We start from the raw sequence: 23,964 nt of genomic DNA, 5'->3' as shown, positions 1-23,964 counted from the left end.
GGTCCTTGATGCCAATTTTGAGCAGGCAATTGATAAGGATAAGGTGTGAGACCAAGTCAAATGCGGCAGAGAGGTCCACGAGAATGCGGCCTGCCATGAATCCTCTGTCAAGAATCATGCAGATGTCATCTGTGGCGATGATGAGTGTTGTTTCTGTACTGTAGGTGGTCCTGAATCCGGACTGCGCAGCCTTGAGGAGCTGGTGGTTGATGAAGTGGTTGGTAAGGGGTTGCTTGATTAGTTTCTCTAATACCTTTGCCAGCTATAGTAGGAGAAAAATGTGTCTGTTTTTGGAAAGCGTGGTGGGTCAGAGGAAGGTAACATAACCAGGGGCATGACTGTGGCGTGTTTCCAGGTGTCTGGGAATGTAGCTGAGTCGATGGAGGCATTGAGGGTGAGTGTTAGTGGTTCACTGATCGGTAGGAGTCCTTTGGTGAAGGTGTTATTGGGACAAGGGTCATATAGGACCCCGAGCGTATTTTCTTCATGGTGGCAATTATTTTTACTGTAGTGATGACAGGGCGCAAGGTCTGGGTTCGTTCGTCCGCTGTGAAGTTGTGTTGCAAGGATGACAGGGTCAGGTTGAGGGTCAAATATGTTGCATATGGAGTCCCCAAACTTTTCCAGAGCGTGACTCTCAACCTTTGGAATTACTACTGTACATTCATGGAGTTGGATTTATGTACGCTGAATATTATCAATTGTGCTTTAAACTTATGCATCTATAAATCTCTTTATGAGTGCAAATTTATGTTTTGTGAATATGAGGCAAGACCTGCACTCAAATAAACTTTCTTTCCAAAAAAAATCAAAAAAGTAATAAAAGAATTTGGAAGGCTAGGACATGTTATTTACCAAGTTAGCATTTGTTCGTACCGTTAAGTGCCGTAGAATCAAATGCTATATATAACTCTGCCATTTACTATTGGGCTAAGACAATACAACTTGCTTTTTTCAAAGACGTTTTGAGTCACCAGATTTGACGTGACTCCTCCCATCGCTCTCTGTAGTGGTGGAAAAAAAACTCTTGAAGGGGTGGCCTTTCCTAGACCCTGTTCCACAGATCATTCTGGCAAAAGATGCTTCTCAGACAGGCTGGGCGCTCAAGATGTCACAGTTCAGGGTCTGTGGGATCCCACACATCGTATTTTGCACATCAATTACCTAGAGCTTCTAACTGTTCACCTAGCGCTCAAAGGTACATATTTATTCTTCACTTGCACCGTTTTAGCATGAAAAGCATAAAAAATGTGGATGGTAAAAGGGAGCATAGCTAACTCGATATTCCTATTTTGACTCTAGGGGTCTTTTCTTTAGACGCTAGCCTGTCCTTTGCGCCACCGTGTGCCATTCAATAAATATGGAGGCCGGCTGATGTTATGAAATGGCGCTAGCAGGTGCTATGGATTTCGATGCAAAACTGTGTTAGCGCAGTTTTGCGTCCAAATCCATAAATATGTGCCAAAGTGTCTGTAGTTCAGCTCATCAACAACGTGGTCCTCAGGCGCACAGATAACATGACATGATGTATTATGTGCAGAAAGAGGGGGAGACACACTCCCTCCAACTCTCTCATCTTTCGCAGACAATTTATCACTGTGGCATTCATCACAACATTTATCTGCTAGCAGCTAGCGGAACACCTCCCAGGAATACACAACTTTGCCGACTTCCTCGGCAGGATGCAGCAACAAGTCCACAAATGAGGACTCCACCCAGAAGTCCTGCTTCCCTATTTGCAAAAGTAGGGTCTTCCTGACATAGACCTATTTAAAACGAAAGAAATGCAAAATGCCCACACTTCGCCTCCAGGTTCCAACACTCTCAGTCCAAGGGCAATGCTCTATGGATGAACTGGTTAGGGATATTTGCCTACACTTTTCCACCTCTCCCCCTGCTTCTGTTACTGGTTTGGAAGCTCAGGCAAAATCTCTCACATTGATACTAGTGGCCCCAACGTGGGCCAGACAGCTAAGGCTCACTACTCTGTTATAGCTATCAGTTGTTCCTCACGAGACGTTTCACCTAAAACCGGGACTTCTCACTCAGAACCATGGTCAAATCAGGCACCCAAATCTCAAGGAATTAAACCTTGCGATATGGCTCCTGAAGTCATAGAGTTTGGATACATTAAACTACTACATGAATGCATGGATACTCTTATGTAGGCAAGTAAACCTACTACAAGAGTATGTAAAGCAGCAAAATGTTAATTTAGCGTACACTTCCATAACGTTACATCTGCCAGCTATCGCTGCTTACATTCAAAACAGATAACAGTCTTCCGTTTTCAAAATCCCGGTCACTAAAGCTGTTATGGAAGGACTTAAAAGAGTGTTTCTGCAAAGAGCACCCCCCAGTACCTTCTTGAAACCTTAACATTGTACTCACTAGACATATGGACCCACAATTTGAACCTCTACTTCATGTCCCTTACAATTTATATCTTGGTAAGTGGCATTCTTAGCTGCAATCACTTCTTTTAGACGTGTACGTGAGCTCCAGGCCTTAATCTTGCAAGAACCCTTTGTCAAATACGCAAGGATAAAGTAGTTCTAAACACCAATCCAAAATTTGTACCAAAAGTGGTATCTCAATTTCATCTGAATCAAAGTATGGTATAGTTCTAGTCTTTTTTCCGCACCCTGATTCTGTTTCTGAAAGAGCCCTCCAAACGTTAGATGTAAGGAGAGAGCTTATGTTTTACACTGACACAGCTAAAACATTTAGGAAACTTTTTCTTGCCTTTTCTCTTCCACACAAAGGCATTCCTATTCCTCCTAGAGCACATGCCACTCATAGAAAAGGAGCAACAATGGCCTTTTTAGGAAACATTCCCATAGCTGACATATGTAAGGCAGCTACATGGTCTACAGAAAACACCTTCACTAAACATTATTATGTGGATATTTAAGCACGACAGACGCTAACATAGGTCACACAGTGCTACGTACAGTATTCCAGACCACTACAACACCCACAGGTTAGCCACCGCTTTGGAGAGGCACTGCATCACAGTTTTTGCAGAGGATGTGTATCTACAGCCACACATGCCATCATACGGAAAATGTATGTAGAGCATGTGAATCTACAGCACTACATGCCACAAACAGATGCATATTGGGTAAGTAACATTTTCCTTGCACACTCCTTACGTATAATAATGATTTCTTGGATGTATACTCAACTTTGACTGATCTATTCTGTTATTCTTCACTTGGTAATTTCAAACTTATACTAAAAGAGACCTTTTGGGATCTTTGGGTTCATCAACACAATTCATTAAATTCTTACCACCATTATTTGTGACCAAGTTTTCATATTTTCAGTGCATTTCTTTTCAAACTTTTTTAATCTGTAACTTTCATATTTTCATCAGTTTCCTTGTAAATGATCCTTATTATATAAAATGCTATTCTCAAACTCACCCACGATATGGGACATAAATGGGAATGCAGCGTAAAAGTCAGTTCCTACAACTACCAGGGTCACCCTCACTCAGGAAGTCTCTCTAGACACAGGTTTCCTGTCTAGAGTTGGCACTTCATCATATTTCTTTTTAAACTCTTTAAATTTTTAACTTTCATACTTTCATCAGTTTCCTTGTCAATGTTCCTTATTATACATAATGCTATCCTCAAACTCAGCGACGACATGGGACATAAATGGGAATGCAGCGTTAAAGACAGTTCCTATAACTACCAGGGTCACCCTCACTCAGGAAGTCCCTCTAGACACAAGTTTCCCATCTAGAGTTGGCACTGCTCTCCCTGTCACCATAAACAGAAGCCCCTATGAAGGCATTTGCAGTGAGAGCAAGTGGAAGATAAGTGTGTGTGCGGGTAACAAGCATCTTCCTCCATTCAGGACAATGTAATGCTACAACTTGCTGGAGCCTTCACATGAGATATGAGGAATGTGCACGACCCAGCACCATCCTTTTATCCAACCAATATCCAAGGCTTTCTTGAAGGCTATAGCAAACATCTGATACTCAGGAAACAGGCAGAACTGAAGTTATTAATATAAGCCTGCTGCAAACACCTGGCTTGCTGTGTTTTACTTTTCCTGGTCATCTTCTTCTCTATTGCTTGGTCTGGTTTACTACTTTACAACACAAGTTCAGGCATCTCCTACCTATATCCTTTAGATCTAAGCCTACATGGATCTTGGGGTCTGTGTGTGGTTAAATGGCTAAAAGTGTAAACTAGTCTAGATCTGTAAATACCTTCATGGAACATGTACATAAACACTCAACGGTTTACCTAAGATGTTTTCAGTCTTTCTGCGCTCAATGATCAGAATGTCCAGTGCTCCAGCAGGGATGTGGGTGATCAATGCGTAGCCTACAAAGGGAGGAAAATATATTAGAACATCGTTTTAAGAGCTTTTAACACCTAAACTGCTGTCATGAAACCTCCACTGCTTTCAAAAACTCCTCACCCTCAACACTTCCACAGTCTGACAACATTGCAATGAGACACTTACACAATTATTGATACATCAAAGAGTGATTTAATCTCCCCTTTTGATACCTCACCCTTAGTCATCTCTCTATTCCTCTTCAGTCCATCTCATTCTCCTTCCTACATTCCTCGCCCACTCCTGATGACCAGATATACTATTTACTGGTCGCAAAATACTAGTCACAATATGTAACCTGTGAAGAATTTTAAGAACTGACAGACATATTAATTAGTCGGTTCTTCAAATTCCTACGACATGAACATATGTGACTCACTAAACCTGGATGTTATCAAAGAAATTAGATTTTGGTCTGCTGGGTTCAGCAGCCCACTATATCTCTGATAGCATTTCAATTAAGTACTTTTTTGAATGCCACCTGCTTCCTTAAAGGAAATGTGTCTGTGTTTGCCAAAAAACAAAAAAATATATATTTTTAAAGTTGGCACCATAGTTTGCATTATAAATCACCATTTGGTGGTTTGGTGGGATGCCCTAAACATGCCCTTTTAAAATACTAATTTGTAATGGGTTTCTCAGCCTACTTTGAGATTCGGTTACGTCTTACCAAATCATAAAATGGGTTTGGTAAATAACAAAAAGCCATTTTGCAGTTGCAAACCCTGTGGCTTTGCGACTGCAGAATGACTTTGTACATCAGGGCCTGTTATTTCATTTAATTGTTTCTTTTGTTCTCCTCTTTCTCCTTTATTTCTTATCTGACTCTCTCTCTCTACCTTTGCTCTTCCACTCCTAACTGTGCACAGGATGCGAAGAAGATTCTAGAGGCAGACATATTCCATGATAGAAACCTGAGTACCTAACTGTGAGATGCCCTTTCTGAAGCTGCCAGAGACACGGAAACAAGCACTGCCATCCCCGCCGCACACTCTGCAGCGATCCATCGTCCTGGAGGAATGAAGCCTCCCGTCACACCCCACAGGCTAGTAAAAAGAAGATCAGAGGAAAAAAAGATGGTCAATGGGATATTGGGGCGTGGTCAATGTATCAAAACAACAGGTATATGAAAATAGACATCTTATGAGGCTATTCATTAATAATTGGCAATATGCCAGCCAACATATAAAGTATGAAAAATGAGTCAGGAAAGTAAGTAAACATGTTTCTTGTGCTGAGACAACGGTATGGTCCAACTGCCAGGATAGTAGGTTGAATTAGAGCAAGAGACGCCAGTGGGATAGGGATAAGAAGGTGGATCTGGCCCACCCCGTGATTAACCCTTCCGACTGGTTTTCTTTAGTTAAAACTCCTCATTTGGATGTCCAACTAATGGGACATACAGGCACACAGTGATATGAAGGTTATGCCTATTCTGGTCTGAGTTATCAGCACAGCATTTGAGGGTGTTTGGTCTCTGCAGTGTCACAGGGCCTTGGTGTGGTCTCAAGGAGCCCAAAGAGTTGTCATTAGGTGTTGTTGGGTGTCTCCCATAGATTTTCTTGGTCCTGATGATGGCCCGTTAGTAATTTATTTACTTCTGGGGTCCATGCGTCGACAATATTAAATGTGGACTGTTTACAATTTGTTTGGGTTGAAGATTGGTGATGCACAATATATGTGCGTCACTCATGAATGAAATATACCTTGAATGGGGCTCTTTGAATTCACTCATTCACTTTCACTGCGTCCTCACTTGTTTCAAAAGCACCTTTAGAATTGCATAGGTATATTTTTTATGTTTTTGATTTTGATGTGATGTTGGATTGGCAGATGACAAACCAGGCACTATAAGACTTTGTTTTGCATAAAGGAAGAAAGAAAATAGAACTAAAGCGTATATATTTAATAAAATCAATTTACATAACTCTACCTTAGGGAGGCTTTGTTTATACTACTGCCATGGAAATCGAGGCTTACACTTGCCCCACAAGAACCGTTTTGGATTTTTGAGGATAGTAGGCCTGAGATGCCAGTGAACCATGGGGACCCTGCTAGCCAAGACCAATCCATCTGACTTACTCGGATAGTTTGGAACTGATGCTCCAGGAAGTGTGTTAAATTTTTTTCCTGTCAGACATCACTAAAATAGGATACTTATTGAAATTGAATACCTCACACTTGCCGCTGATGCAGACGCCTTGGTAAGTACGATCTTTGCAAGATGTGCCATCTTGTGCTGGCACCATCAGCTGCCTCTCTCCTCCCACAGTGGTACACTGCAGGTCGCAGGGCTTGTTGGAGATACTGGTGTAATCATCTGTACTGGGGCACAGAACAAAATTAATTTACTTAGAGGAGCGAAAATGGCGGTCTGAATCCTACACCTAAATCTCACCAGCAAAGATCTCACACTCACAGACCTCAAGTCACAGCCACAATTCTGGGCCCTCCCTGCATAGTCCTACACTTCTCAAATATAGCAGAGATTGTTATCTCTCTCTCTCTAACACACACACATGCATACACATGCACCACACACAAACACAGCATATGTAGTCCTAGATTTCTCAGCCCTAGTCCCACAACAGCCATTATTGTAAGCGGAGATAAATCCATTGCAGGAACTCACACCAGCACCCTAAGAACTTGCTCGTTTAGACAACAACTCAGTCCTAGACTTCATATTTTGTGATGCGTAGAGATGAACACAGTGTCAGACCTCAAACTGACAGCTCAAGAACTCGCTCCCTCAGTCCATCACCACTTATCCATACCGCAAGATTGCAAGCTCAGTCGTCGGCTGAGGTTGCCTCACAATAACTGCACTGGCACTCACACACAACCTTATAACTCACAGCCATTGTTCTTAATAGTGGCAAATAATTGTTACCACTTGATCTATCTACACAAATAGGCAAAATATATCTAACCAAGTCTATGACCCCAATATTTACCAAATCAAATTTGTTTTTTTTTGTTTTTTTAATTTTATAATTTTCTGAAAAACATATCCCCCATAATTTATACATCAATTATGTCTATACATTTCATTAACCACAGTTAACATGGTTAACACTGAGCTCATTAAACAACCAACAATTGCAATACAAAATTCAGATAATTATTATACATCAATATATATCCATATATACACAACTCACCACCACACTTGAATTATCATCCCTTATTCTGAACTACATCCATCCACACTCGTAGCACATTTTCTCTCAGAAACCTCAGAATTTTTTTTATATTATACAATTTTGCTCACTATAGGGATCATTTTTTATTTAGTACTCCAAATATCTAAGGCTTCCACGTAATGTTGGTCAACATATGTTTCGATGGCTTTCACATTTTCTACACCACTTTCATTAGGACCTACTAAACAATAGGATGACTCTCTGCAACCAGGAAACCAAGCAGGGTGGATTTTTATTTGAGGGTGTGCTTATTATACCAGTAACAACACTCAGACTCCCAATTTCTTGTTTACATGACTACTTTAAGGGACCCGCTTCTCTCAATCAATTTATACAGACAGTTCCTCAAACTTCTTCATGCATCAGGAGCGTAATCAGTTTTCTTCATCCACATGCTCCTTGCCTTCTTTCATCAGCGTTCCTCCAGGCTATCAAATGCCTCTTAAGTCATTTCATGCCCTCACAGTCAATCCTCAATTGCAAACTGCTTCGAGGTTAACCCTTGTCATTAATCGCACAATCAAATTCCTCCTCCTCACAGAACCTCTGGACTCATTTTACTGTAGTCCTCAAGTACGGCCGTTCTCACAGTGACACCGAGCTTCTCTTCTGAGGACCCATTCCCCTATATCTTCAGTGTCCCAATCTTTGTTGTGTCCCAATCTCAATGTACTAGAGCTCTCACAGTGCTTCAATATTCATAGCCCTCCATCCTCACACTGCCTCTGTACTCACACTAACTTTGTCTTTATATTTCTGCTGCCACTGTCACACCTTCATGCTGTTTTGTGTCACTTTAAGGGTGCCTGTTAGCTTTTGCTCCTAAGATGACTTGTGTTTTTTCTATTAAACCAATAAAAACATTTATTTTGAAAAAATGTTACTACTAGTACTTACTAAGATTACTTGTGGAACAAAACAATATTTTTAACGCTCAGTTTAGCGTTTCTCCTCTCTTTAGACTTATAATGCCAATTGGTTATATTCAGTTTCTTTGTGATGTTTAGCATTATTGTTAGCATTTGATTGCCAGACACATCCCGCAAGTGCTTTCATTTTATTTTCAACTGAAAGTAACTGTCTGTCAAGAATGGTTTGAGTTATATCCTACTTTTTCATACAACTGCTTAATTAGAAGAAATACAATGTTCCTTGCTCAATAAGGATTATGTTACTTACCATTTAAGAAATTGGCCCTGGCATGTAGTGCTGTAGATTCACGTGCACTGCATACTTCTGCCATCAGTGTTGGGTCCGGATGTGTACAAGTTGTTTTTCTTCTAAGAAGTCGTCATGGTCATGAGGTAAAGTGACCCCTCCTATCGGTGATACTGCACACGGACTCCATTGTTAGATTGTTTTCCCACAGTTGGGTGAGAATGGAGTGTGAATTCAGTGTTAGTAAGAGTGGTCCATGCATGTGAAGTATAATAGAAATACTACAACAGCCACAGGTGTCCGGGGAAGTGGGAGGATGCATGTGAATCTACAGCACTACATGCCAAAAACAGATGCTTACAGGGTTAAGTAACATAATCCGTTCTATGGCATGTGTGGCTGTAGATACACATGCTCTGCATAGACTGTAAAGCAGTGCCGTTCAAAAATCTGTGGCTAACCCATGGGTGTTGCAGTTGTCTGAATAAGAGCACAAAGCACAGCTTCTCCAACATGTTCCTGTCGCTGTGCGAAGACCTCCACACAGTAATGTTTAGTAAATGTGTGTGGATTTGACTGTGTGGCTGCTTTGCATAGATCAATGATTGGTATGTTTCCCGAAAAAGCTGTAGAAGCACCTATTCTACATGTTGAGTGTGCTCTAGGAGGTATAGGTAAAGATCTTTTAGCCTTAGTAAAGCATGTTTAGATACATTAAATTATCCATCTTGATATATCTGCTTTAGATATAGGGCCTCATTACGACTTCAGCGGTCCTTTTACAGGATCGCCGAAGCCGCTGCAGGCAAAAGACCGCCAAGACTGAAAATCGTTTGCCCGCCATATTAGGAGTGTTCTGCTGGGCCAGCGGGAGAAAACAGTGTAACACTCACCACAACATTGACGCCGGCTCATAATTGAGCCGGCAACAATGTTGTGGTGCGCCGGGTGCGACAGCACTCATCGCACATTTCAGTACCTGTAATTCAGGCACTGAAATGTGCAGTGGGGCTGTGCATGGGGGCCCCTGCATTGCCCATGCCAAATGCATGGGCAGTGCAGGTGCTCCCAGGGGGCCCTGACACCCCCATTCTGCCAGCCTTTCCAGGGCGGTAAACAATGCTGACGGATAGGGACTCGTAGTCCCCAGGACAGTAATGCTTGCAGCGCTGTCTTGACGGATTACAACTGCAGGGACCACCAGGCTGCAGGCTGCTGGGGCGGTCCGACTGCCCTGTCTGAGGCGGTCCGACCGCCATCGCGAGGCTGGTTGTCCTAAGACCGCCAGGCTCGTAATAAGACCCATAGTGTTTCCTATATGTGGAGGTGAAAAAGCCACAAAAAGTTGTTAAGTGTTACAACAGTCTTTAGTTCTATCATTGTAACAAATGAATGCTCTTTTAACATCCAAGGTGGGTAGACGTCTTTCAGCAACTGGATCAGGTTGAGGAAAGAAAACTGGGAGCTTAACCGAAAAGCAGAAAACACTTTTGGAAAAAACTTTGGGTTGATACAAAGTACTACGCTATCCTTATGTACCTGGAAAAAAGGTTCTTCTAAGGTTACTGCCTAAAGCTCACTCATGCATTGTAGTGAAGAGATTAGCACGAAAAAAGCTACTTTCCAAAAAAGAAACTGGATTGGACATTTATATAAATGTTCGAATGGAGATCACATAAGTCTGGTATGCACAATATTAGGCTTTCATGTTGGTGCTTTTAAGGCATTCCATAAATGCTTTAGTAACTGGGATTTTGAATAATGTTAAATGTTGCCTATTTTGTAGATAAGCTGCTATTGCTGACAAATGCAGTAGTATTGAGGTATATGCTAGGCCACATGTTTGCAAGTAGAGCAAAGAGCAAACAATATCTTGAATCGTTACATTAAATAGATACATTTGTTTGTTTAGATAATAAATAGCAAACCTTTTCCATTTAGCGGATCTAGTTGTGGGTTTGCATGCTTCCTTAGGAATGGTCATGCATTCAGGAGGTAAGGGTAAATATCCAAACTCTTTGACTTCAGAAGCCAAATCACAGGGTTGAGTTCTTTGGGATTTGGGTGTCTACTTTCTCCAAGGTTCTGAGCGAGAAGGTCCGGGCATAGGGGAAGCTTCTTGTGCAGAACTTCTGAAAGTTTGAGTAGTGTTGTGAACCATGATTGACATGCCCAAGTTGGAGCCACCAGTAGAGGATTGTTTGAGCTTCCTCAACACAAAGGAAAAGAGGAGAAGAAATGGAAAAGCGTAAGCAAATATCCCTGACCAATTCATCCATGGAGCATTACCCTTGGAGAGGGGGGTGTGGGATCCTTAAGGCAAAGTTTGAGTATTTTGGGGAGAGCAGATCTATGTGTGGAAATCTCCACTGATGGAAGTATTTTTGTAGGACTGGAGGGTGGAGTTCCCACTCATGGGCTTGTTGCCACGTCCTGTTGAGTAGGTCGGAAGGTTGTAGTCCTTCCCTGGGAGGTGTTCTGCTAACAGTTGAATGTGGTGTTGAATTGCCCAATACCAGATCATCTCAGCTAATCGAGACAACTGTAGAGAGTACCCCGTGTTTTTGTAAATAAAACATGGCTGTTGTATTGTCTGTCGGGACTAAAACAGTCTTACCTTGGAGGTGAACAAGAAAAGCTTAAAGTGCTAGGTAATTGGTTGAAGCTTCAAGTTATTTATGTGCAGAGCATGATGTTTGGTATCCCACATCCCCTGTATTGAAAGAATGAGGCAATGAGCACCCCAACCTGTAAGTGAGATGTCCGCTGTGAGAGTGAGCTGGGAAACAGGGTCTAGAAACAGCCACCCTTTTGTCAGATTTTATGTGCTCTACCATTGCAGAGAAGAGTGGGTGCAGCTGTCTACCAACACTAGATCGTGTATCTGACCCTTTGCTTGAGACCATTGACTTGCCAGACACTCCTGCAGCGGACACATGTGTAGTCTTGCATATGGGAGTATTACAATACAAGATGCCATCACCCCTAGATTTGTTTGGATTGTTCATACTGGAAAATATTGATTGGGAAATAGTTAAGTCAATAGAGTTGTTATATTTTGAATCCTGATTGGATTGGGGTAGGCTAATCCTAAATGTGTGTTGAGAACAGCGTCTAAGTAGGGATGAATCTGAGACGATTGTAGGTGTGATTTTTGTACTTTGATGGTAAACCCTAACTGGTGTAGGAGATGAATGGTTGTCTGTGTGTGCTGAAGACATTGCTGAAGGGAACTAGATATGATAAGCCAATCGTCCAGATATGGGAAGACATGAATGCTTTGTCTGCGTAAAGGCGCTGCGACTATTGCAATGCAAATTGTGAATACATGAGGTGCAGTTGTTACGCTGAATGGGAGAACTTTGAACTAGTAAAATCTGCCAAATGACAAACCTCAGATGTTTTCTGTGTGCTGGATGTATTGGGATGTGGAAATAAACATCCTTTAGATCTAGGGCAGACATGAAGTCTCCTTGTTGTAATAGTAGTACTACACTTTGCAGAGTGACCATATGAAAATGCTCCGATAGGATGTATTGATTCAGTGGTCTGAAATCTAGAATTGGACAAAGGGACCCATCTTTTTTGGGAATGTGAAAATAGAGAGAATAAACTAATTTTCCCTTCTGATGACTGGGATCTAACTCTATTGTACCTTTGTGAATGAGAGCCTGTCCCGCTTGATTTAACAATTGTAGATGTTCTAGAGAGAGTTTGTGTTTTCCTGGGGATATATTTGGAGGTGTGGTTATGAGCTCCAGGCAATAACCATGTTGGATAATGTCCAACAACCACTAGTTATTATATTTTGCCAGTTGGAGGAAAACTGCTGTAGACGTCCCCTGACAAGTTTGTGTGATTGGGTGGGAATGAGGAGAGAGTCACTGTTTTGAGGTGGGAGGGGTGGCGCGAGTGGAGACATCTCTTCCTCTACCTTTGGAATTGTTTCCCCTATATGGTCCTCTATATAAACCTCTTGAAGGGGATGGTGAATGTTGCTGTCTGAAAGAGGTGGAGGATTCTTATGCTGATTGTCTATTACTTTGTTTAAAACTTGTTTGAGTAAAGAAGCCTCGGCTTCCAGGAGTTTGTAGAGCTCCCAAAGACTTGGCAACATCAGCATCTTTTTTAATTTTTTCTAGAGCTTGGTCTACTTGTGGATCAAAAAGATGTTCTTGATCAAAGGGGGAATTTAACAACGTTTGTTGGACTTGAGGTTTAAAACCTGATATACGCAGCCATTCATGACGGTGTAATAATACTCTTGTGTTTATTCCCCTGGCAGCTGTTATCTGCTGCATCAAGAGGAGATTTATTACAGTTTTTGGAAATCAACTTGCCCTCCTGTACAAGTTGTTGTCCTTTCTTTTGAAATTCTTCTGGGAGATGTTGAATAAGATCTTCCATCTCGTCCCAGTGTGCTCTGTCATATCTTGAAATAGGGCTTGTGTGTTGGCAAATCTCCAGTGGTTGGTTGCTTGAACCCTCACCCTTTTACCTGAAGCATCAATGAGCTGTGACTCTTTGTCTGGTGGAGGTGCGTCCCCAGATGTTTGCGATTTTAGCTCTTTTACGAGCAATGAAGACTACTAAGGAATCTGGTGAAATCTGTCCCTAATATAAGCAGGATCTGATGGGGCTGGTTTATATTTTTTGCCAACCCTGGGTGTAATTATTCGGGAGCAAACAGGGTCTTTAAAAATGTCCTCCGCATGCCGCGTCATGTCCTTTAACATGGGCAGATATTGAGAAACCATAGTGGTGGAAGAAAGGGTTTCGAATAGAAAAGCATCTTCTATAGTGTCCCTATGCAATGGGACCTGATGGCATGGAGGCTGCCCTAGGTACCAGCTCATTTAAGGATTTAGTGTCATCTGGTGGAGATGGTTTTGACGGATATAAATCAGGATCTGTGCCTCTGGTGGGTCAATATATGTGTCCCAAGGATTTAATTATGGCTGTTGTGTGTTATTATCCCTCTCCTGATCTTCTACATAGGATTATTGTGACTATAATGGAGTGTTGTGTATTAAATCGTCTGCCTCCGAGTGTAAATGATGTGGTGAAGGAGGTAGAGGTGGAGGAGAGGGAGGGTAAAGGTGGAGGTAATGGACTGGTGGCAATGTTCTTTTTCCTTTTTTTCTGTGGAGATGGTTGGACATCAATAGCCTCCTCAAATGAAGTCTGAGGCTTAAGATGAGAAGATTTTGCCACGATCCGACCAGTATTTGGTTGAATATGTAGTCTTTTGATGCGGATCAAGCTTCTCTTCCAAAGTCTGTAAAATAGGCTCTGGTGTTGAAGTAGGTGATATCGATCCGAATGGCAGAACTTTTGGCGTCTAAGAATGTTTTGATTTCAGTGCTGAAAAACTTGATGCCGAAGTTGTTGGGACCGAAGACAGCCCAGGTTGGGTCGGTGCTGAAATCTCTGAGGCCATTTTATGGGAGGAGTCTTTAGGCTTGGCCTTCAGTGCCTAGCTGGAAGGCGGGGCATCCTTGGCAATGATTCGGTGCTGACCATGGCCTGCGGGCTTAGGTGGCCAGATAGCATTAGTCTCTGTTGAAGCGGAATGCTTCCTTAGTACATGGGCCTTTGTACTTACTGCGTGCTGCAGCAATGGTATCTGTTGTGTCTGTATGCCCTCTTCAGCCTCTGACTCAGATCTAGATCCCGAAATGGATAAGGCATCCTCTTCCACCGCAGTAGTCTCGTGGAACTTTTCCTGCGGCTTGATGTCCTGGAGATCTAAGACATCTGGTGTCTCCTCTAGGTCTTTTCGCTGCCTTTCTTTTCGACGTGACGGATGATCTCCTAGCATCTTCTTCTACCGAAACGATCCACAGGCCTCACAGCCCTCTTCTTTGTGATCCGGTGATAAACAAAGGTTACAAACCCAGTGGAGATCTGTGTGGGTTTTTTTAGCATGACACCTAGGGCAAAAACGAAAAGGTGTCCGTTCCATCAGCAGCAAATTTCAGTTAGATATCAAAGTGTAGAAAAAAGAGAGGCTTGATCAGGCAAGGCCCAAAGGCTGAGAGCAGAGTACGTCGACCCGACGAAGTGTGTTTTGCATCCTGAATGTGAATGAAGCGCGATCAAAAACAATACTGCAGAGTATAGAAGTCAAAGTTATTCCGAAGGTGCTCGAAGCGGCTCGAACCGGAACACACGAGAGAACATGTCTGAACCCAATGGCAGAAAGAAAACTATCTAACAATGGAGTTGATGCCCATGTGCAGTATCACCAAAAGGAGGGGTCACTTTACCTTGTGACTCTGACAACTTCTTCGAAGAAAACAACTTGCACTCATCCGGACCCAACACTAGATAGCAGAAGTATTCAGAACTTGTGTATCTACGGCCACACATGCCATCAAACACACTCTTCCCCCTTACACTATGATCTACTCATTCCTAAAGCTTGAGAGATCCACAGAGGCTCCAACACCTTTTGACATGTACAGAATTACACTATCCCACCCACACCAATCTGTTCCATTCATCATCTGGTAGTCCTCAGAAACTGCAGAAGCACATGTTCTAGCTGGAGGATGCATTAGGGTGTGGTAGGTCCTCTTATCAGCAATCTCTTATCATGTTTCGAATAGTAGTGCCAACGGGCTTGAATTGGAGTCTCCACCATAGTAGAGGCGAGACTTGTAGTTGGTGTAGTAGCAAATGGCATCGTTTCATACCACTGTGACTTCCAACTCCTAGGGAGGAAGTTATAGTCTTTGTTTCTTTCCCACTTTACAACCCAGCAATAGAGGACTACTTAGTGATTTTGCAGTGAAGTGTGTGCTCACTGACTAAAACAAACTTCCAGATACAAGCAATGAAAACAATCTGGAGTATTTAAAATGTATATGCACTTAACGGGAAGTCTGCTGGTCCAGTTCATGAAAAATAGATCAGAAATTACGCACACAGGTTTCCTCGTAAGTTTGGAGAACATTTCAGATTTATTTGGAATTCACAAAGGTTTCCAGCACTGTTGAGGGGAAGCTACAACAGTAGCAGGTTTCCAAGAATGTTCGTTAAGGGTCAGATGTATCAAAGGGTTTGACCTATTCTGTGTCTATGGGACAATGTGTTCATACATATGGCCCTAAAATACTGGAGAATTTACATTTGCATATAGCATAATTCCTGCATGTGAAATAGCACAGAGCATACCATTAAGCACGTGAAACAATTACATGAGTGCAAATGCACATCAAAACTTCACAATCTTTTATGAGTGCAATTGGCGTTCACAACTTGTTTCTCTCCACAGGGAAAAAACTTTTGACCCTGGAGAAACATGTTCCCCTACCACCAATTCCCTGGATGTTCCCTTATGATTTATTTTGAATCTAAGGTGTCCATTTAGAGCTTAGCAGACATGCCTCAAGCCATAGGGTGAAATGAGACACCAATATTGGCCCCACATGACCTGCCTGTTATATTTAACCTTCCCCACCGGACTGGTGCTGAATTTCTGGCGAAAGAGCTGTCAACAAGACAGCGGAAGACTTGCCACAAACCTGGTCTATGCCAGCTAGTCCACCCTGCCAGTACAGCATTGACATAGGGCAGCATTTTATGTTTTTCCAACAACAACCCCCTAAGGCGGAGATTATCCTTGGAAAACAAACAATAAATATCCATGTCCCCTTGGAGTTTTATTCCTGCATTTTTGAGACATTGTTACTTTCTCATGCCGGGCTACCATGGTGCCAATGACTGTGCTGGACATGAAACAATGACTATCCTCTAAAACCCATCTTACCCTTTGAATGGAAGGAAGGAGAGAATTTCCGATAACAGAGTCAGGTGAGGCTCCACTGTCAGAAGTTCAGCTGTTTCCCACTGAAATGGTAGTGGAGATGTCCCTTTAATAGATGTGGTCCTAAGTCTAGTTGTACAATTGTGATTGTGTTTGTTGAGGTTCTATAAGGAACACACACACACAGAGGCAGCAGTAAAATGCACCTGGGCATGAAGACAGTCATGGTCAGACGTGCACACAAACACATAACCACACAATGGCAATACACACACAAAGATACATATCCGCAAATTCACCAACACACATCCATACATACACACACTTGGGCATCCTTATGAATAAAGACACACACAAACTGCACACAAATCCAAAAAGACATGCACATTCGCTCACAAGCATAATTCATGCTTAGTACTATCATCTGCATACACATCAGGCACACACTCACATGTATGCATCACGTCTTGGGTAGAAGGTTAGTTGAAAGACATCTACGTCATGCACTGACCTGGATAGAGTGGTGTCCAGATGTAGTAGTGTTTTCCGAAGGCCTTGCCATTGAAGGACGCACACTGTTGCTGCTTAAAACTGACTGTATCAGACGGACATGCCTGCAAGCAAACAAAAATACAATCACTGTCAGAGTGTGGAGGTGAGGCTGTCAACTGAGGGGATGGACACTGCACTTTTTGATCTCTTAAAGAGACTGACCGTGAACATCCCGTTCATTGTTGAGGACCACTCCATAAGAACTCTGGCCAAAACCCGAAGACTAAGGGTGCTTGAAATGAACAGACTTGGCACCTCCCAATATTCCCCCTTTTCACTGAAGGGTAAATCAGGACCTCTCAGTCAGGGCAACACTGGGACACTTAATTACGGCTCAAGATCTCTCAATTAAAGCACATCAGAGCGCCTCTTGACCTTTCATGCAGGACTTCAGTCTTCTCCCCTAGACTGCACCTCTCACAAAAGGATATTGCAACCTTTCAAGGGCAAAGGATGGTCGCGGTGGACAAGCTTCCCTATTAATAGTGGCTCCTCTGTGGAGGGAAGGGGAAACAACTGTTTGAGCAGAATCCACACAACATCAGTTGAGCACGTATATGGAACCTTTGCCTTGGAAGATTGCTAGGATGCCCCTAAGAGCAGCAGCATATTTTACCACTGTTTCTTTAACACCTGGAAAAGGGCTTATAACTTTCCAAAACTATGCTCACCTCCAGGCCACAATGCACCTCCAAATTATGCATTTCTATATCTACCTATATAGCTCACATATTAAAAAACAGAAGATCAACAAAACTAAAGAAATAGTGTTTTTAACAGAAATTGAAATGAGGCTGATTTTTACCTTGATGCACTATAACAAAAACAGGGTCCAGTATGCCAGGCACTGTGTCATGTTTTGTTATTTGAAACAAACTACACTCCTGACATTAGCGACTGTCTCTGTAGGTCGGGGCAATCATAGTCGACTTGCTCATGTTGACTATAATTCACCAGTCACCTCTCATACACCAGTTGTCGTCCCTGAAACAGTCCATGTTCCCAGGTGAAATGGGACCTCAGTCCACCAGTTACAATCTCCTACTACATAAGGGTGGGTTTATGTGTTCCATGCTGAGCCTCAGCCTTTCATGGAAAATATATTAAAAAAGACAATGGGATGAATGAAAGGGGAATAGAGAAAATGGGTCAAACTAAATAGAGAAGGAGAGGTGGGGAAATAAGGAGTGGGAAGGGACCGTGTTCTGTACTCTCAAATCGTGGGATGACAGAGCATGATGCGAGCACGCGCCCAGTACTGATTAACTGATAACACAGAATCATTACTTTAAAAAAAACACTACTTACAATACCACCACTGAAAGTGCTCTACATCGGTTAAGGTATGTTCTAGCATTAACATTAGTAATAAACTAAAATTACTTATTTGATCTAACTTCATTTAATGTGATGTAATTTGACTTTAGGAATAGGGTTAGCACTAAAATTACTTTGAGGTTACTTATTCGATCAAATATATCTACATTTAAACTAATGAAGAATTACACATGACTTAAGTATTATTAATTTAATTATTATTATTTGATTTAGCTTTATTGAGGGTTTTAGTTAGACTTAGCATTGAAGTTAAGTTTAATTCAATTATTGCAATTACTCTAATTGTGGATGGTGTTTGGGTTAACAATATGTTTCTCTCATTTAATATAATGGTATTTATATAATTTTAGTGGAATTGAATACATCATTTGGGTCAGGTGCAGCCTTGTGGGCAGGTTAAGGCTACCAAATGAATTAAATATAGAACTATTTAAATATTCACTACATTAGGATTCGCCATTTATAAAAAATAGCTCCAGGTCAGAGAAGGCACACCAATATCGGGGTTTTCCTTTCAAAGTTCAAGCTTGAACAACCAACCACAAAGCAATAGGAAGCACCTATCCCGTGGCGGCGGAAAGCCTCAGCCCCACAGACGTCTCCGTATACGGAACCGAGGAGTCAAAATATATATGAGACCAAGAGAGTCAGTCGGACCTAAACATTAGAGCCTGACCAAACGTTGGCGGCGCCATGTCGCGTGGGCTCTCATTATTCTAAATGAGACTACTGGATTTCTAGGCAGCAGGATCGATAACGGTGTGGGGGACTGAGTCTGACCCACTTGTAAAGAACTCTGTCACCCTAAATCCGGTTTTTGCTCCGGCTAACTAGCAGTGCCTTATTTCTCCCATGTGGAAGGAATAATTCGGCAGCCGAGCGCATGACATCTTTGGAACTTCTCAGGGAAGTCGTGGTTACTCAGATCCAAACCAACTCTCTTATTTACAATATGATCTCATATACAAATGACAAAGACAGTATAAGTTTTATATAATATTTTAATAAAACGACTGTATTTTAGATATTAAGGCGTGAGCCGCAATAACCAGAACGATACAACACAGTAGGATTGAAATAGTCACCAGGAGAGTAAAACATAAGAACAAAGCTATCATATTGTCTAACAGTTTCTACTCTCCCTCTGCTTGTTCTATTTAGAGCACAGCATGTTAAGCTTCTAGCTTGCCTATTAGAATCACTGTGGAGACATCAGCCCTCATACCTGAGCAAAGACCTGTGATCTTGGTTCAGCATCTGCAACGAGGCAGTCAGCGTCTAGTTGTGGTTCCCTGGTCGGAATCTCCCTCTTGCGTGTATTGGGACAAGGAAGTGATTTTATAACTAACATGTCATCGTGATCACAAAATGTCCCTACGCAGGAATGCCAAGTCTAAACTCCTACCACATCTATCGGCAATGTACCAGACTGTATCCTTGACTGAAGCACAGAGTAAATGTTATGGAGAACTCCAGTGCTGAAGTAGGCAAAACAGTGTGATATGAATAAAAAAAACAACACCGTAGAACTGGCTATTCGAAAAATAACAGTACGAAGCCTAATAAAAAGCATGTAGAGCAAAGTGCACAGAGGCTCTAAGCTGTCAGCAAATGAATAAAATATATTCAGGGCAAAGTGCATAAAGGCCTAAAGCCTGAAGCTAAAGCGCAACGAATACGTAAAACTGACCACACTACAATATAATATTATTTAATTTAATACTATTTGATGTATTTGTATTTTAATTTAACTTAGATTCAGGATCAGCAATATTATTAGATTGAGGTTACTTGGTTTAATTTTACTTATTTTAAAGCAAGGGGTAGTATTATGGTTAGGTTCAGTGTAGATGTGCATGTTATCAGGTTGAAGATAATTTTGCTTCCGGAAGTTGATATTGAAGTGCAAGGCTATTTCCCACTGTAAGTATGTGTCCGGTTTCCCAACCACCAGTTCTATAAAGCCTATAGTTTCTTCCATAGGACTAGGAAAGGTACTGGGTAACAAGCATCCTTTAGGTAAGACAGGCCTAGGGTGGACCTTCCTAAGGTACCCCTAGGGCTTGTCTTGAAAAATAAAAAGGATGGAAATTAACCTCTTGATAAGTACAGCAACACTAAGGGGGTCATTCTGACCTTGGCGGACGGCAAAAGACCGCGGCGGTGATTCTGAGATTCAAAAGACCGCCCGCCAGCCCAGGGCAAATCAACCTTCCCACTAGGTGGCCGGCTCAGAATTGAGCCGGCGGAGTGGGAAGGTGCGACGGGTGCAGTTGCACCCGTCGCGTATTTCAGTGTCTGCTAGGCAGACACTGAAATACTTTGTGGGGCCCTCTTACTGGGGCCCCGCGGCACCCCCTACCGCCATCCTGTTCCTGGCGGGAGAACCGCCATGAACAGGATGGCGGTAGGGGGTGTCAGAATCCGCGCTCCGCCGCCATGGAGGATTCTGACGGGCAGCGGAAAGTCGGCGGTACACCGCCGGCTTTCCGCTTCTGGCCGCCGCGGTCAGAATGCCCGGCGGAGCACCGCCGGCCTGTTGGCGGTGCTACCGCCAACCTCCGCCATGGCGGTAATTACCGCCGGGGTCAGAATGACCCCCTAAATGTGAGCTTTCAGTTGAATGCATTTGGATCCTGGCCTCATCTTCGGCATATATTTTGAGGAGGTGGAGATATTGGCCAGAAGGGTGCAGGTCGCTGCTTCACTGGTGGTGTGAATGAACCCATACCTTAAATCAAGCATTGTTTTATTATATCACAAGGCATGATCCAAAAACTATAACAAATAACCCTACCAAACCAAAAGCAGAAAATAACCTATTAACAGAAGAAACTGAGGCACTATCATACCAGAACATGGAGGTTCGCTCACCCTCATGGAGAAGGACTTGTGAACCCACAGAATATGGAGATCCCCTTTCACTCACTGTGACGGGACCACACTCTTTGGCCAGTGGCCCACAAGACATGCATATACAAGATACAGTTTTACCTGCTCCTGACACAGCTGGTACTGTTTGGTTTGACCCAGACACACTGAGCTGTCCAACCCTGGATACACTCCAAGCCTAGGGGACGACAAGAGAAAAGGTAAGATATTCTTCACCAGCCATGGAAGTCCACAAACAACTTTTACCTTTAGACTACGCAAAAGTGCTCACAAACCTACTAATGAGAGCTCAGGGAGGAGTCTCATTGTTATCTACATTGGGGCAGACTTCACCACTCACAATAAACAAACAGCAACTGCAACAGCTAGATATTAGACAGCAGAGTTCACAGAAAGTACAGGGTATTCAAAGAACTGCTTCACAGTGTTAGAGCCCACATATTTTCCACTGGAACCACAGAGCACCCGCTAGAACAAGGAGTGCAAATGCTCTATAATGAAATCATGGTGGTGTGTCAGAAACTTCAGCACAAAATTATTACCCAACAAAAATACTGTCGTCAGAATATTGACTATCACAATATTGTATGTATGTTTACGGACCAAAGTAGTTTCTTAAATGTAAGTGTGTGCATTATTCCGCCATCTAGTGGTTGGGTCCAGAATGCCTTTTTAATATGTTGGTGTTGTCGATGTCGACCGCCATTTGATGCCATATCCATCCCCCAATGTAGTCGCACGAATGCCATAAAAACGCTTGCAAATGGTCATCATCTTCAGATTCTTTTTCCCCTGGCGACTTGGTAGGTTTGGCTACCCTTAGTTCAGTCTCTGTTCTCTCCATTTGTGTTACAAATCAACCATCTTTGTTTGGAGGGTGGGAGGGTCACATGTGAAATCAGAAATATTTTCAAGCTATAAAACTATGCCTATGGGTCAGAAACCATTCAGTTTTTCAGTGTGAATCTTTTCTGGATTCACCTGTTTAGGATAGATTTTGTAGCAGAGTTCCCTTACTTTGGGAGGTTGGGTTGAATCGAGTGTGTTTGCAAACAGATGTTAAAGTACTTGCTGTCCACTTGTGCTCTTTGTTAGCTTGAACATACATACAGTAGTGCTTGGTAAACATGAACACAGAAAACCATGTGGCTACTTTGAAAATGTCATTAACCAACACATTGACAGTGAAAGCCAGTGTTGCTGCCTTCTCCCTTGTTGAGTGTGCTCTTCGTTTCTCTTGCAAAGCTACTTTTGCCCTCTTGCAGCATATCTTGATTGTTTCGACTATCCACCTTGCAACAGTTCCCTTGGTTACCAGCAAACCTTGCAAGCTGCTGCAAATAAAGGGGTTCCCATTTTGTAGTGCTTTATTTCTTTTAAGCAGTACATCACTGCCCTTCTAACATCCAGTGTATAAGAAGGAATAAAAGGAAGAAATTTTGTATCCGTGCTCATCACTATTCTAGCTTTGTGTATTTGTAAGTAGGGTTCTTGAGCAGTGAAAGTTTGTAACTCTCTCACGCTTCATAAGGGTGTGATGGCTATGAACAAAGACGTCTTAAGCTGTAAGTATTTGTGTCCCCCTTGTGCAAGGACTCAAAAGGGTAGCTTCATCAACTGTGTGAGTACCAGATTTAAGTGTCATAAAAGTGTGGTTGTTTAATTTTTTTACCCGTTCCGGAAACCTTTTGAGTACTGGTGTACTAAAAAAACTTCTTCCTATGACACCTCCAGAATATGCCACTATGGTAGAGGGATGTATCTTAAGCGAGGCATTAGTCCCTAGAAGGTATTTAAGGTACTTGGTAACGGCAGTCTCCTTGCCCAGGTGTCTTTGCGTCTGTTTATATTGCACAGTGAATGAACCTGTTCTAGTTGTCCATATAACACCTTCCTTTGGTCACCCTTTTGGCTTCTTTAAGGACTTCCAGTGTCCTCTGTGGCAACCTAGGATGTTCAAACTCCATGTCTTCAGGAGCTTTGACACTAGACGGATGGTACTCAGTTCTGGATGGTGCACCTGGCCCTCTGTGTTGTGAGCAGGTCCTGATGGGCTTGGAGTCTCATCATTCCGCCCTATGCCATTTCCACTAGGTTTGAAAATCATGTCAGTCTGGCCCATTGGGAAGCTATCAGAAGTGCCGTCACCTGAACTTGTTTGCATCTGTCCCGTACTAGCGGTATCAGCAAGATTGGTGGCAAAGGGTATGTTAATTTCCATGAACAGTCTACAGAAAAGTCATTGCCTAGTAACTGGTGGTGTGGGTACCTGGATTTGAAGCTTTGGCATTTTGTGTTCTCTGGGGTTGCACATTGATTCACTTGTGCTTTGCCCCATATTATGATATGTTATGTAGACTTATATGGCACAGCTAATCACCCATGAGGGTGTCCAGGTGCTGGAGCAGGCGTAGGACGAAGGATGTTGGCGTCAGAAATATTCAATAACCAGGTCTTCCAGCTTCTTGCAGTATTCAAGAAGTGAGGAGGAGGCCCTGATGTGTTGAGAGAGGTCGGTCCAGGTCTTGGGTACGATGTAGAAGAATCTTCAACCTCCTGTTCTGCTTTTGTGAATGCCGGGGATGTGTGTGAGCTGGAGGGTTGGTGAAAGTGTAGATGATTGTTCAGGTATGTTGGTCCGATGTTGTGCAGTGCCTTGTAAATGTGCAAAAGGAGTTTGAATTG

General features: G+C 42.6%; 1 protein-coding gene across 6 annotated transcripts in view; it reads right to left on the bottom strand.

The window, feature by feature from the left end:
• The window catches only part of LOC138293086 (ADAMTS-like protein 2), a 282,169-nt gene that overhangs the window by 185,739 nt on the left and 72,466 nt on the right, over window positions 1–23,964 (bottom strand). For 2 of the 6 annotated variants that reach the window (XM_069232089.1, XM_069232090.1), the window contains exons 3-6: window positions 17,009–17,111; window positions 6,537–6,682; window positions 5,285–5,408; window positions 4,266–4,346 (exon numbers count right to left, since the gene is read on the bottom strand). In XM_069232089.1, coding sequence (XP_069088190.1) covers window positions 4,266–4,346; window positions 5,285–5,408; window positions 6,537–6,682; window positions 17,009–17,111 — 454 coding nt within the window. Of the gene's footprint in view, window positions 1–4,265; window positions 4,347–5,284; window positions 5,409–6,536; window positions 6,688–17,008; window positions 17,112–21,381; window positions 21,458–23,964 lie in introns of those variants that run through there. The other 4 variants (XM_069232092.1, XM_069232088.1, XM_069232091.1 and 1 more) reach the window with 4 other exon arrangements.

The sequence above is a fragment of the Pleurodeles waltl genome, chromosome 4_2, assembly GCF_031143425.1.
Source record: "Pleurodeles waltl isolate 20211129_DDA chromosome 4_2, aPleWal1.hap1.20221129, whole genome shotgun sequence".
In the NCBI taxonomy this organism is placed as follows: Eukaryota; Metazoa; Chordata; class Amphibia; order Caudata; family Salamandridae; genus Pleurodeles; species Pleurodeles waltl.
Note: the sequence above shows the minus strand (reverse complement) of the source record. Positions and strands in the feature narration are given on the sequence as shown.